Source organism: Jatropha curcas, chromosome 6 (assembly GCF_041381405.1).
Source record: "Jatropha curcas cultivar XTBG-Jc1 chromosome 6, XTBG_Jcur_1.0, whole genome shotgun sequence".
NCBI lineage: Eukaryota > Viridiplantae > Streptophyta > Magnoliopsida > Malpighiales > Euphorbiaceae > Jatropha > Jatropha curcas.
In genome coordinates this window covers 28,261,218-28,277,912 of record NC_143156.1, presented here as the reverse complement: position 1 = coordinate 28,277,912, position 16,695 = coordinate 28,261,218, and the positions used below count along the sequence as shown (strand labels likewise).

At 29.8% G+C, this 16,695-nt stretch overlaps 1 protein-coding gene across 2 annotated transcripts; it reads left to right on the top strand.

Annotated features, from left to right (window-relative positions):
* The first annotated feature begins 9,992 nt into the window (after positions 1-9,992).
* LOC119370012 (uncharacterized) lies at positions 9,993-13,449 on the top strand. 2 transcript variants are annotated; one of them, XM_089723403.1, is made up of 2 exons: positions 9,993-11,575; positions 12,451-13,449. In XM_089723403.1, exons 1-2 carry the CDS (start codon positions 10,724-10,726, stop codon positions 12,460-12,462), a joined length of 864 nt encoding a protein of 287 aa, XP_089579529.1. In that variant the 5' UTR covers positions 9,993-10,723; the 3' UTR covers positions 12,463-13,449. The 2 variants fall into 2 exon arrangements, with proteins under 2 accessions (XP_089579529.1, XP_089579528.1); XM_089723402.1 differs by lacking the exon at positions 12,451-13,449 and adding an exon at positions 11,912-12,021 and having other exon boundaries at positions 9,994-11,575.
* Positions 13,450-16,695: the final 3,246 nt, after the last annotated feature.

Sequence of the window (16,695 nt, the reverse complement as noted above, 5' to 3'; positions counted from 1 at the left end):
AATTCAATATCAAATTCAAATATACTAAGAAGCGCTTGCCATCTAGCAAAGATTTGCTTAGAAGCAAGGTTTTTAACATCCTTTTGCAAAACATCTTTTGCAGATTTACAATCAATCCGAAGTAAAAACTTTTGATTTAATAAATCAGATTGAAATTTATTGATACAAATTACAATACTTAAAATTTCTTTTTTAATAGTAGAATAATTTAACTGTGTTTGGTTCCAATGACCAGATGTATATTGAATAATACATTCTTTACCATCAATAACTTACTTTAAAATACCACCATATCCAACATTTGATGCATCTGTTTCAACAATTTTAAAAGCTGTTGGATTAGGGATATACAGATATGGAATTTCAGTGACTAAGGCTTTTATCTTTTTTACTAACTGTGTATGCTGGGCTGTCCATGGGCCTGCATTTTTCTTAAGCCTATCATGCAAGGGTTTAATCATACAATTTAAGTTTGGGTAAAAATCTATAACATAGTTTAAACATCCAAGAAAACGTTGGAGTTGGGTTTTATTAGTTAACTCATCAGGGAATTTAGATCCAAAGACCATAGCACGTTCTATGGGCTGGATAATACCCTGTTCTATATAGTGACCCAAAAATCTAACTTTGATTTTAAATAAGTCCATTTTAGTTTTACTAAAATCTTGTAAAATTAATTCATTTCGGTTTATGATCCTTCTGATTTCAGAGGAATCAGAATCATCCGACTTAACACTATTTACAGATCTACATAATAAAGGATCCATTTTAAGAATATCAACAAGTAGCGGCCACTGCCAGTGTTATACCCTTCACTGCCCAACAAAACTCTATAAGGGACTTACAACGGGTTCAGATCGGCATACCCAATACTATCTATGATATCCAGAAAATAGAATTTTATTATATAGGTGTAAACAATGTTTAGATCGCTTGGTCAAATACCATGTGATTGTACAAAGACAGGGACTAATCACACCCTAGGACCGACTACGATCTAAACTACTTTACAAGAATGCATGAAAGGGAAACATATATGCATATGATTGATTATTATTTAAGTCATATATCATAATTAAGACAGTTTCATCGAAAGAATTTATAAATATATAAATATAATCCATATAGTAAGATACGTGGCGTTGTAGCACAAAGTTTCCCTTGTTTATCAAGTGCAATGATAAACACCAGGAGGTTATGTGTTTCCAGCCTATATTCCAATACTATTTACAAACAGTTACTGTTTAAATTTAATTTAAGAAATAGTTACTGTTTATCTTTTTAATATGAATAAACAGTTACTGTTTAGATTAAGAAGCATTTACAACAAAATTTCTGATGTGGAAGATCAGACTAAGCTGCATCCACAGAGCATACTTATATAACACACAATTTATCAATAATATTTATTAATCAACTCAACCAATTTTAATTAATTTTATATAAGGTTGAGGGTTCCTGCAACCTTGACCTGGGATCCCCAGAATCATTATCTCTAGCCATTTTATATGGTGCACATATTATATCATTATCTTGATATCTAAATTTACTAATTGCTTTAGGGGGAAAATCACTTTGAATGACTCTATCATTTACTATCCATTCTGGCCTTTTATCTCTAGTTGTGATTGGATTTATGCTTTTACTAGAATCCATTTTTACTGAAGAAAACCAATCTAAAAATTTAATTTTAGTTCGAGTTGCAAATTGGTGATTTAAATATTCTTCTTTTAAATCATCAAAATTATAATTTTTAAATATTTCATTAAACTTCATGATATTTTTAGATTTAGTAATTTCTTTTACAAGATCTTTATTAATATCTTCCTTAGTTAAAACATTTAGTTCACGATTCATTTCACTAACATTCTCAGTTATAGCTGAGGCTGTTGGTGATTCAGGTGAAGTATTTACTAGATTGGATTGTTGATTTAAGTAATTATCAACAGGGTTATAGACTGCCTGTGGAACTAAATTACTATAATCAACTCCTTTCATTTTAAATGATTGACTAGATATAGGTAAATCTGAAGTAGAATACCTAGGTTTGACTAATGTTTGAAGTATGGGTTTAGATTCAGTTTCTTTATATCTGGCATAAATTACTGAAGGTACTTTAGGTTTATCATCGTCTGTAACAACAGAAGATGTAGATCCTATATACCTAGAGCTTTGACTCCTATTAAATTTTAATGTTACTTTACCATCTTCAAATTGTTCAATTTTTTGTAAGTTGACATTTGGTTTAACTGGTTCATGAACAGGGGGAGGAACAACTCCTTCCAAAATCCATTCCTCTGGTAAGGTGATATCCTTCCATTGGATGGTTTTAGGTATAACAGTATTGGTTTTAGTCAAATCAGTTTGAAGAAACCTTGTTTCTCCAAGTTTAGGTTGTAACTTATATTTAGTACTAAAAGCAGAATTCATAGCTTTATAGTGAATTTTATAAATTAAAGCAATAGGAATAGATCCTTGCTTCATTTTATAATTATGAGTTTTTATTTCTAGAACTATACTTTCTAAAATATTTAAATCATTTAAAGAAACAGTCATATCTGGATAGACCTCAAAAGAGATCGGTCCTTCACTTAGACTAGTTTCTACAGATCCTAATAAAGAATCCTGAAAGTTTAAAAATCTAGCATCCCTAACCACTGCAAGAATACTAGTGTTTAATCCTTCTCTAGTTAAAGGTTTAATTCCTACCTGGATTAATCCTATATGAATGTGTTTATATTTTTTATGTTTATGTTGTTGTAAAGTTTTAGATGAAAGAAGAGTGATGCGTTCAAAAGGTTTACTAAGTTGAAAATCACGCTCTTCAGTTTTTATTACATAATCAGTATTCCATAAAGGAAATTTACTAACTTTATATATATATATATATATATATATATATATATATATATATATATATATATTCTAAATAATATGATTTATCTCATACATCAAGCGTATAATATTTGTATCTTGCTCACTTGTCTAAAGTTTAGATTATAACTCCCCTTAATACTAATTACTAAAATTCCTAAGTTAACTTACACAAATAATAGCTAAGAATTCTTATTTCAATATCAACCTCCTAGTTATAACTAATGTTCATGAAATATATTTAGCAATATTCAATTTAATTTACTTAAATACTGAATTAAATTCATTAATTAATTAATTCAAAATGTATACAAATAATTTGGGAATTGAGTCTTAGAGTGTACCGATTGAAAATCGAATGACGAATCCACAATCCACGCGAGGAAAGGAAGGACTTGTCTCTTGATGCCTCGCCGGCCGGTCACCGGACCGCCAACGGTGGCGGGCGAATCGATCCTGTCCAGAAATTTGCCACGATCATACCATTCGACTCTAAATTCACCAAGGATTCCATTTCCAGCGTTAGTTTAGTGAGATCAGCCCTCTAGTTGGCCAAAACGCTCAACAGTAGCCTTAGGCGCATTAATGGTGCTGTCCCTCTAAACGGAGCAGCCGCAGCTCACCTACGCAGCAGCAGTCGCCGGAGTTGCTAGCTGAGAGGAGGCGCGACTGAGCAGTGGCGATCGGAGCCTGGAGGTGCTACTGCATCACCGCTAAGGAGAACCGCAGCTCGCTCGCCTGCTGCGTTCTCCAGAAACGAGAACTGAAAGAGGGGGACACTGCAGGACGATGGTGGCGCAATGGAGGAGGAGGTTCGGTCGGCTCAGGTGGCCGGAAACGGGTGAGGAAGGAGGCACAACGCTGGCGGTGGTGGTGCGCGCTCTGGCGCTCGCGAAGAAGAAGAGAAGAAGAGCGAAAAAGAGAGGAGAAGATGGGTCTAGAGAATTCTGGGCCATTCCCGTTCGATTCGAATCAGTTTGGCCCGATTTTTACTTGGTTTTCGAGTTTCTCACTTGATTTTTCGATTTAGTAATAATAAAATATTTTTCCGTTGATTTCATTGGTTAGGTTTTATGATTGAATTTTTAAATGAAAGATTTTTGAAAACAATTTTTCGGGTCGTTTCATAAATTAGCCTTCAAAAAAAATCAATTATCAAATAAAGTTGAAGATACAGTTAAGACACACGAAGTATATGTCAAAATATTTTAACTCAATTGATAGAAAATTATATAATTTTATTTTATATTAATTTAAATTACTAAAAAATTTAAAATGGTTTCAAATAAAACTATTAATAAAATAATTATTCCAAAATAATAATAATAATAATTTGATTAAAAGAATTAAAAAATCGGTACTTATTATTTAAATTTATTATTGTACTTTCAATAGTTAAAGATAAGACGGATGAGTAATATCTTAATTATGAATAATTTTTGAATTATAATATAACTCAATTAGGAATCTTGTTAAAATACCAATTTACTATAGACTACCAATATAATATTTAATACTTATAGGAAAAATCACCGTAATAATTTTATTTTTCTTTGGCTATAGAGTTTATTATTATATGTCAAAAACTTTTCTTCTATCATTTTACTTTTTAATTTTAAAGATATTATTTTACTTGAGTTATGATTATTTTTACTTTCCATATCATTTCAATCATAAAGTTTAATTTTTTTCATTCAATTTTGATTTTTTTTTTAAATACTCATTCATTTTGTCTATATATATATATATATATATATATATATATATATATATATATATATATATATATATTATAATATTTACAATAAAATATTGACTAAAAACACCTAATTAATATACATATTTTTTTAGTCAATAATTTATTATCATTTTTATTATATTATAGAAAAATCAATAAACTATATTTAGAAAAAATAAAAAAACGAGTAGGAACAATGAGTTTTAACGTGCAAAGCACGTTCTTAATACTGGTATTACTAAAGTTACAAATTGATAATTGTTTGACTCCCAATAATTTAACTTATGATCCATGTGAAACTAAAATGTGGCTACGGGTGTGAAAATAGGTTGGCATGTCGGGTTGGACACGAACTCTCCTAATTCGTGATACGATTAGGGTCAATACAAATACAACTTGCTTAATAATTGTGTCCAATATTTAAACATAAGTACGACACAAAAATTAAACAAGTAACATTAACATGATACATGTAACCCGTTTAATTAAATAGCTTATATATAAGTCAAAAAAGTCAATCAAATTTAATTAGATGATCATATACGGGTCAAAACACGACAATTATAATACATATAGCTCTCTCTCTCTCTCTCTCTCTCTCTCTCTCTCTCTCTCTCTATATATATATATATATATATATATATATATATATATATATATATTACATTTTTATCTTAAAACAAATAATTAGATGGATTAGATGAGTGGATCACTTGTGTCATTTGTGTCATATGTGGATCACTCATTAAAATGGATTTTTTTTTATAAATTATACTTGTGTCACATGTGGATCACTCATTTATGACACGAACCTATTTAAACTCAAAATTAATCCGTTTAATTTTGATATTATACAAATCGCATTCCCGCGTCATATATAGACCATGTCACACCTTGACGGGAGCATTTCACGTCTCAGAAATGGAGAATTTAGAAGGCTTGAAATATCAACATTCATTAATATTTATGATTGGAGAAAATATGAGCCGTCAACAAAGCCTGCCATAGACTTGTGCAAGTCTTTTTGGTGGGACTCTAATGGCTAACTTATCAAGGAGTTTAGGATTGGGGGCAAACAAAGACTTGAACAAGTCTTCAGTAAAGCCATTCTCACCTGCAGAGTCTAAATACTTTTAAAAGTCTCTGAGGGTCTAGGCAAATTGCACGTAATTTACAGCTCTTTAGCAAAATTTTTGAAGACAAAATTGAAAAATTGATGTTAACTTCACTTCTTTGCTGGTTTTGCAATAGATTACAAACAAAAAGATATCAAATGTTGATTTCACTTCAATTAAATCATACTTGAAGAACAAAAAACTGATCTCAAAACTATAACAAACAAAAGCAATAGATATAGTCAGTGGCGGAGTTAGGATTGAAGACAAAGAGGGACAAAAATTTTTTTTTTTTTTTCAAAAGTTAGGAAGCGCTAAATTAAAAAGTATTATATTTTAGGAAATAAAATTGAAAATTTTTAGAAATTTAGAGTTGAATTATTAAAAAAAAATTACTGAAAGGGTCACCCCCGACATCCCATCCCTCCCTCACTGAATATAGTCATACTTTAATCCCAATCAATTGAGTCTAAACCTAAGCAACCTGCAAAAATGAGAATTAAACACAAAAGATTGTTAGATATCTTTTCTTTTTTTTTTTTTTTTTCAAAGACTTTCTTCTTTCTTTTTTCTCTTCGCTTCAATTAAGGATTGTTCTTCTTCCTCAACAAGTACTTTCATGGAACTAGGCCTTTGCTAAAGCAAGTGAAATCCAAAACAAATGAGGGCAACTGAATTGCAATTGTTCTTCCTTCTGATTTGCTAAATTCATTTTGGGTCATGCCCACCCTACAAAGCCTCATTTTTTTATTTGGTTTCACCAATTCCTCTGCATTTTATCATCTCTTAAACTGCAAATAAAAGCATGTTTAATTTAAACAATATGATTTTCTGTGATTGTAATGTCATCTTGAATAACTTTCTGAACGTTCTATCTCGTGTGTTAGCTGAAGTGTGTTCGACGGTCAACGAATAATGTTACACATTTACTTGCAATTCAAGCCTATATTTGATCTGCGATAGTGGGGTCATGTCCCTCTCAATTTTATTTCCAATGTTGTAAGAGTTGATTTAGTCTAATTTAAATTTCCGTTTTATCTGTCAAAAAAAATAATAATAATAAACAATGTGAAATATTATTATATTAAATCCTCAACTAATTTATTAACTTCAAAAACTTTGGAAGAATTTGATTTTGTAAGTTAAAAGACATGGCCAATATATACGAGCTGAAAAATAAGTTATTTTAATTATAAGTCCTTTAATTTCTATTATTATTTTTCAATATGAGATTCACTTCTTAACCATTGATTTGGTTTGTTTACCTTTTTTTCAATTTTCATTATGATAAAAATAACTTTATACAAATATTACTTTATAATATTTAAAATGTAAATTGATGTAAAATTCAAATATTTTACAAATTCTTATAATATGTGAAAAGAAAACACATAGTAAGTAAATAATTGTTGCCTTTCACTAAACTGGTTTCTGTCTCCCATCCCTATGAATTATGAATTTCTTCTCTAAGGGTCCATGAGATGTAAGTTGTTGAGATTGTTTGTCTCATACCAAAATTACAAAGGGACAGAGTTGGGTGCCCTAATTTATTTCCCAAGAACCAAACAGATTTGCCGGCATGGACTTAGTTTTGACCTTTGTTGATCAATCAGTGATCAGAAATCACCATAACCTTTCAAGATTTTTATATTCAACAACAAAGAATAGTACAAATCTTGGAAATTAATATTGCATTTGTTGGGCATCAGCTCTGATATTAGTTGTTGGGCCTCAGGCACCACTTGCCTCAGCTCTGATACCAGTTGTTGGGCATCAGCTCTGATACCAGTTGTTGGGATTATAACTGATCCCGAGTGGCCCGCAGAAAAATGCTCCAATAATTACGTATTGGATATTAAAAATTATAATCGTCACTATTTTCTCTCTTTCCCAATTTTAGGAACCATTTCCTAAAATTCTCTACACTTTGTGTATTTTTATTGTTTTTTGTTTTTGTCCCGTGGACGTAGCCCATAACAGTTGAAGGGTGAACCACGTAAATCTCGGTGTCCTTATTTTCCATCTGGCATTTACGGTAATTATTTAATTTTTTTACCGTGGTTATTATTTTTGTTGAATTCGATCGTTAATATCCAATACAAAATTATTGGAGTATTTTTTCGCGGGCACACTCAGATTAGTTATCATCCCAACAGCATTTTCTATAATTTTCCTGTCACTAGAAGGAATCGAAAATACTTTTTATCTTCATATTGTTTGTAATTTGCATGGTGATGGGGCCAAAATGATAGCATTATTTTGTCCATTACTAAAAAATTTTAATTAAAAAAAGTTGGATAAAGATTGTATTCATACAAAAATATATAAAAGAATCCTATAGCTGGTTTGATTTTACATTTGTTTTGGGTTTTATTTTATATTTTTAATTGATTATCTTTTAATTTGTTGTTGAGGTTTGATTTTAATATTAATTATTTATTATTTAAATATTCATAGAATTGGAATTAAATTAAAATAAAATTAATGATATCATAAATATGATTATTTTTATTCATATGGATCCATATGAGAATTTATAATACTTAATTATTATTAATGATTATTTTTTTTTTGAAAAAATACAATAATAGTAGCAAATGGTTATTTTTTATTCTCCATAATATAATTTAAATTATTAAACCAAATAATAGGTAATTAATCACTTCCAATTTCAATTTATCAATTCTTTAATCGCAATAAATTTCATTTTATACCTTAATTATCTGAGTAATTTCATTAGATACAATTTAAAAAAACCATTTTTTATCATAAATCTTTCAACATAGTTAATTAATTAAATCATTAATTATTCAATCTTGTAAATACAAATTAAGCATCTCTCCAATAACTCTAGACACAAAATATCAAAATAATTATGACTTTTAACATTATATCTGTTAAATTAGTTGAATTAATAGTTGAATCATCAACACCAAAGCTATGGTATGTATTAGTGGAATTTTATTTTTTTATATAGAAAGAAAATTAATATTGATAAATATTTCTTTAAACCTATGGTTTCCTTTTTTTTTTTTTCTCCAAATAATCTTGAAGCTTAGTTTGGTATTGAGTTGTTAATCATTCTTAAACTGTGTTTTATATTTTCTCGGAAAAAATTGACTTTTCTTTTAACTTCTCGCATGGTAAGTTCCCTTCATCCTAAACATTACAAAACAATTTACCAACAATATAAAAGTATGTTTGAATGAGGGATAAACAATTAGAGTTTAGGGTTTTAACTCTAATCTCTGTTTACGAACAAGATGAAAGAAAATATTGAAAGAAGGAAAATAACGATAGATTATCAATTTTGTTTCAATGGTTATTTTCTATTCCGTGTTTGGATAGAATAAAAGAAAGAAAATAAATTTATTTGCTTTTGTTTGGAAATGACAAAGTTTTAGAAAAAAATATTTATATTAAAAATTGCTAATTTTATTCTCATTTAAATAGTAGGGTATTTAAGAAGAGTTAAAGTTAGTTAATTGATTTGAGGTATTTTGATAATTTAATAAAAATAAGTGAGATTTTCATTTTTCTCTATTATTTTTTCTTCAAATTGGAAAAATTTAAAACATGTAGATCTGAGTGAAAAATAAGTGAAATTAATATTTTCGTCATCTTTTCTAAATAAGGGAAAATACCTTTAACTAGATAATTTACATAGTTATTTTCCTCCTTAAAAAAACAATCTCATCCAAACAAAGGGTAAGTTAATAAGGTTGTATAATTCAAAAATTAGAATACTGTTTTAATATTAAGGAGTATTTAACTTAAAAACATTAAAAATTGAAATTTATAATTATAATTATTGCATGAGCCTTTTTACAGATAGCCACTAATTAGTAGCTACCAAATGTTGACTATAATCAAAGGCGGAGTTCCATAAGGACGGACCTAAGGTGCGTGGTATTTAAAGAAAATTATATTTTGATCCTTAAAAATATAAAATAATACATTTAACCCCTCTGAAATTTTAAAAAATTTTATTTGACTCCTCAAAAAAAAATTGTCGTAACTATAATCATGGAACCAAATAGACACTGAATAACCTCATTATCATAGTTGATTGTATCACATGATTAACTAATTTTAAAATTTCAGTTTTATGAATGGCAAAGAAAAATATAAACACGTGGATGCTTATTCTAAATGTAAGATATATTCTGTATGATTGTTCATTATATACATATTTTCAGTTAGTATTTGAAATTAATGTAAATTAATGTATGTCCCTGACAATGGGAGATAAGAAAAAGGCAAAAGCTGGAACATTTATTAGGGAAAATGAGCATGACCCAACAATGGTACCAAGTCCCATTTCATCCCCCACATCTCCAATTATATGGAAGTTCAGGCCACAATCCACATGGTTAAACCTCCACCTATAAATTCTTATTTCTCTTCATTGGTAACTCATCGTCATCATTAAGCTCTTTTCATTCTTTTACCATTGTTTTTTAGCTCACAAAATTCTCTCTCTCTAGGCTCTATCGTCTCTATCCTTGTTTCAACCGAAAAAGCTGAGAAACAACCCACAGAGTTAGAACAGCTTTCTTTCTTAATATGCAGGAAACAGAATTTATCGCCGAGAGATAAAATTACTATTTGGGTTTCAATTTGAAAATTTCCTGGTAAGCTTCACCAATTCAAATTCTACAAATTTTTTAAGGGTTGATAATCGTCGCCACCCTAGGCCTTCCTCTGAGTTTGGGCTCCGATGAGAAGATTTCCTGCAATAATGGGTACTTTAAAAAAAATAGAGCTTTTCAGGTGTTCTCTATTTTTTGAGCTCCTGAACTTAAATGAATGCTCTTTTTCCGGTGACCGCTCATAGTTTCAGAATTTTACATTTCTACCAGTCTGGGTGTAATTGAATTCGTAATTAAGAATTTTGCAGGGGTACTGAAATTTATTTTTCTGATCAGGAGTATAAGAAAATTTCTCTGACGGGTTGGGGTTGCTTCATCAATTAATAACAAAATTTTTTGGACAAATGAAGGAAACGAGTCAGACTCGTTTGCACCCAAGTTACAACCTGATTAAAAAGCTGAAGCTAATCTCTCTCCCCGATAAAACGTGCGAGATTTTAACTGTTCTTGCGAAAATTTTCCTCCTCTTCTGTCTCATATCCTCAATCTCTCTCGTCCTGTATACTGCCTTCTTCTCCCCAAAACCCCTTGCGCTCCGTTTCCCCACTCCAAAACGGAACAACCCACAACCCGAAACCAGACTCGATACCGGACCCACTAACATCTCCCACATCCTTTTCGGAATAGGCGGATCAGCCGCCACATGGAACGATCGCGTCCGATACAGCTCTCTCTGGTGGGACACAAAGAAAACGCGAGGCTTCGTTTGGCTAGACAAAATGCCGAAAAACAAGAACAACAGAAAATCCGAAATATCGGAACCACCGTACAGGCTTTCGTCTCCAGACTGGAAACGGTTCAGATTCTCCAGCTCGAGATCAGCGGTCAGGATCGCTAGAATAATAAGCGATAGCTTTAAATTGAGGCAGCCAAATGTGAGGTGGTTCGTGATGGGAGATGATGATACAGTGTATTTCACTGATAACTTAGTTTCGGTGTTAGCGAAATATGATCATAATCAGATGTGGTATATCGGAGGGAATTCTGAGAGTGTAGAGCAAGATTTGATGCACGCGTACGATATGGCTTTTGGCGGTGGAGGATTTGCGATCAGTTATCCATTGGCGGAGAAATTAGTCAACATATTAGACGGTTGTCTTGATCGGTACTATTATTTCTACGGTTCTGATCAAAGGATCTGGGCGTGTATAAGTGAAATCGGCGTGCCGCTTACTTTAGAGCGCGGATTCCACCAGGTACGTGTGTAGGTTATTTGTACAGTTGGCTTTGTTTGGAGTTTTCTTTTTTACACGTGGCAGATAGGTTTGTCAACAGAGTTTGCCTCTCACCTGACCGTGTTTGACGGTTATGCGTGTCGTGGCCACGTGTAACGTTACACTATTTGGTAAAGACAAAAAATTTAGAAAATTAATAAATTTCCTTATTTAGGAAATTATAAAATTTAATATCATTGGATTCTGAATAATTAAGAAAGATAAAAATTGACAGAATGTCGGGATTATATTTAATATTATTGGATTCTTAAAAAATCATTTCTTGAAGTTAGTTTGAGACTTAATTAATTTTTGCAGGACTGCTCTTAAGAAGTTCACTTATAAAAATCTGCAGCACTTAAAAGCTGTGCACTATGTATTTCAAGATGCAATAGAATTAATCAATGTGGTGAATTTTTTTGTTGAAACTGTTTATGCAATTGTTTATTTTCCATCAAAAATAATCTTTATTTTAAATTTTGATATTCATATAACTAAAACACTTCTATCTGTGTATTCATAAACTTATTATAATGTGAAAGTAATGTCTTGTTCTACAATAAATATGAAACTATAAGGTGAATGTTAGATTTAGATCTTATTATTGTCAATTTCTTAGCATTTATGTATGTAATACTATAATTTCTTATGACTCTTAGTGAACAAAATAGCTTAGAATCACTGTTCTCCTTCTTAAAGATTCAGATGAGTCGATGTCAGTAGATGTAGAAATAGTTTTAAAATTCTTTGATCTGTCCTAGGCCGTAGTTAAAAATTAACCTGCATTCTTTCAAATTTATGAAGCTCCCTTCTTACAATTAAATGAAAATCAATATGAAATTAACTTGTATGTACAGTATAAATGTTGAAGAAAGAGAAATGCAAGTGGAGATGCCCTTAATTAACAGTCTCTCTTTTTCCAGTCATCCTTGGAATAAGATACCCTATATTAGCTTATTTGTTTTCTAAAGGCAAGATAATGTACCTACACACATACATACATTTAACTTTTGTGACCATGTGTCTTGTCTTTTGCACCACAGGAAATATGTAAGTTGGCCTCTCTGTGGGTCTCGAAAATTAAAGTCTGCTATGTCCTTTTTTCCTAGTACTGCTTTACTATACAAACTTTTAGTAAAAGATGGTTCCCATGCTCTTGACAACTAAAGTAAAGTTTCTTTGAGTGCTTCACCCAATAACATTATTCCTTGTTAAATCTATGGTAGCCACGTAGCATTTGGATCCATTGCTTCTTTTCATTCTATAATAGGGAAAGAGTAAAAAATAATTAGCAGCTCTCCATTAGAGTATGACAAAAAGTACTTCTTTTTAAGATTTCTTCACATGAGTGTGCCTTGATATGGACACATAGCCAATATGGTCTTTACATACAATTGTGGGTCCATTGATGAGTCTATGTTTTCTGTTAATGTTTGAAATTTGTGTAGTTTGATGTGTTAGTTGAAATGAATTATTTACAATTACTATTGATTCTCATCTTAGAAGTTTGTTATATATTAAAACTTGGCAAAGTTTCATTTTTTTTTTTTTTTTAACAAAAAGATTTGATTAGGTAGAATTCTTACTCAATAATTCACTTCATTTTCAATTAGGTCTTACTCTTGTTTATTTTGATTTGCTAGACACATCAAACTAATTCTAGTTACAAAATCACATGAATAATTAAATGGTCTCTATCATGCCTTCATTTATACTTCCTGAAACTTTATGTGCTTTTCTTTTCTTCTTCTTTTTTCTTTTTGTACCTTCAACACTGGACTTTATAGCAATTGGCTATTGGGTTCATGATGACACTTCTTCTTGCAAAATGAATTTGAATTTTAAAGCTTGGGATCCATACTAGCGCAATGAGTGGAAGAAGTATTTTACTTATGAATTTGTTCTTCAAAAATTAGCTATTTTGATAGTTATTAATTGTTTTAATAACGCTTTGCTGTTAACTGTTTAAGTAGCTTTTCATATATAAAACGTTAAAAACTAAACATTACACGGGTTAACTTTTTATAAAACGTTATCTTAATATCTAAAAGCTAATTCAAATGCTATTGACAAATGCAACCTATATTTATAATTTCAATAACGATTTAAAAGAAAAAAGATTCTATATTCCACGGTAAAGGTTTGCAACTATTTTTTTTTTTTGTGAATAACAAAAACGGAGCGTAAAATACACATTGCATGAAATACAAACTATATAGACATATAATTTTTAATCTAATCAAGAAGTTTAATTTAATCTTTTGATTATAAATCTATAATTGTGCCGACTGAGAGGAAGAAGGGGATTGAATAATATAATTTATTATTGAATTATTTGTATTTCTTTAAAAATTTGTAAAAATTTCTAATAATTATATATCTGATTAATTTATAGTATGATTTTTCTTAATCTCAAATTTATAGCATGGTTAATTCATAAATCAATTAGTTTATCAGTATATGCGCAGACACATAAGTAGTTATTATTTGAAATTGTAGAATATAAAATATAATTACAGAATATGCATTATCCATGAAGTATTGAAGTTCAAAAAATAAAAAGCAAATATAATTATATTTGATAGGCCTCGATAAGACATTTCAAGCCCCCAATCTAACTTCAAAGGCTTAGCCAATGTAGCCCAAAACCTAACCATCCACAGACCCATACCAAGTTCCAAGAATTGGACTTCAGCCGGGTACAACTGTCCTTGGTTTTCCTTTCTCGGACTAAAATTCCATTATATTGAGAAAATGAATTTTTAAAAAATATTTGTTTATATATCCATTTGAATTCAATAAATATTAAAAATTTAAAATATTGATCCCTAAAATATTAAAAATTTTAGAGTATTTAATTCTAATTCTGCTCATCAAGGTGAAGCTGAGTCTGTTCATATGAGGGATTTTATGGAGTATTTAATTTATCGAGCTCGTGTTGATGTCGTTTTTGCTGGCCATGTGCATGCATATGAGCGATTTGTAAGCCCTCTCCTTCCCTTTTTATATATTTTTTTTAGTCATTGACATATTTTCTATTTTATTTAATTCATATCATATTATATTGTCAAGAAAATATTCTAAATTTCTTTTAAATATATAGAAAGTCGATGAATGAATGAGTATTTGATTGAACTTTGCTGAAAAGGACAAAAGGATAAAAATAATTTTTTAAGTCACAAAGAATAGGCAAGTATTTTTCATTAAATAGGTAAGAATTGGTGAAAATAGATAATTTATTATAGTCTATATGATAAACTCGAGACCTTCTACTGTTTACAAATATTAAAAAATATTTGTTCTAAGTGAATATTTCAATATCTTTTTTTGTTATTTTAAATTTAATTGTCAATCAAACAGTTATTTTTATCAAAACACTTTTGCTTTTAATTGTTACTTAGCTAAAAGCTAACAACTAACATCTGACAGCTATTAAAACAGCTAACAACTATTAAAATAACTAATAGCTACTAAAATAGCTAAATTTGTCGAACGTCTAATCTACACGTCACATGCCAGACAGATTCTATCTATGAATTTTTCAATTAGTAGACTATAACGATGGTTGAAGGAAATTTGATTCGTGAATAATGAGGCAGGAAGACTTGTCTAGGTCATTGGCTGGACTTTAAGATTAAAATTGCTTGGCTGGAATGAAAACTTGTTAAAGAATTATGGAGCAAATAAAGACTTGCATAAGTCTTCAAAGAGCGACTGATTTTGACACGATGTTTCAAATAAAGACTTGCATAATTGTTGATTGATTAGAGAAGAAGAGGAAACTTCATTAATGAATAGAACCAGAAATAAAAAGAGATTCAATATGAGAAGAGCGTCGACGTGAGAAGAAATCTCAAACTAAATATGAAAACCAATATAGAAAGAAGATAATATTGCTAAAGCATGAGAAGCTTTATTTACCGATCTCCTACCCTAATCAATAGTAACATGATCACTGTTGTTACACAACTCAAACACAATCTCTAGAACAAGATCTGATTGTCTTTTAATCAGAGGATTATAGTGATTTGCAAAATAAACCTTTGCATGTAATAAGCATATGAAATCCTTACGAACATAATTCTCAATAAAGTACAAATACTAATAAATATAAATAGTTTAACAAATAACAAAAACTTAATAATTTTCCTGATATATCCTTATATAATAATTATTGAGATAACTATAAGAGAATGATGACCAAATATAATTTTTTTTCTTTACTTATAATGTGTGCACTTATTTTTTAATTTATATTTATTTTGTTCATGAAATTTAAGATTAAACTTAAACTAACATAATATTTAAGATATATAATGTTAAAAGAAATTTGAACTCACCTTCAAAATCATCGTTTTACCTTATTATATATATACACGATGTAACACTTTACCATTAAACTAAAAAAAGAATTATTATTAGGCAGTTATAGTAATTAAATCATCGTTTTTCTTAATGTAATTGTCAATTCGATCGTAACTATTGTCAAAACCAACATTTTTCTCTCCTTTTGTTTTCTTTTTCCATCTACTTCACAAGTGACATCCAGACATAGTTTAGCTACGAATTTCTTAGTTTGTAGATTTTAAATATCATATTCATTAAAAAATTATGGTTTGGAGGAAATATGATCGATGAATATTACATTTGCATGACCGTAACGAAAACGTAGCATAATGGTTAATTTACCAAAGAATTTAGAGGCAAAGAAAGACTTGCATAAGTCTTCGGATAGTGACTGAATTTGACACAACACTTCAATCTTGTCATTCTCAGGCTTAACTATTCACTTGTTGATTGACTTTTTTAATTAGAGGGTTATAAGTGATAGGCAAATAAATTTCATCCTTTGCCCGAAGATAAGGATCGATACTCTAATAATATCCCTACGTGGTACATGGCGTAGGGAAAAACTTATTTATACTCTGTTTATATCTCCACCTATTAATTAAACTAATAAAATTTAATATTTTTTATTGAAATGAGAGTATTTCTGTTTATACATTTGGTAAAAAGAAAAAGTCGAAACAATTTTTAAAAAAATCCCTAATTTCATTTGTTTGGTCTATAAATGAGGTCATGCACCGGATCTAGACAAAAAT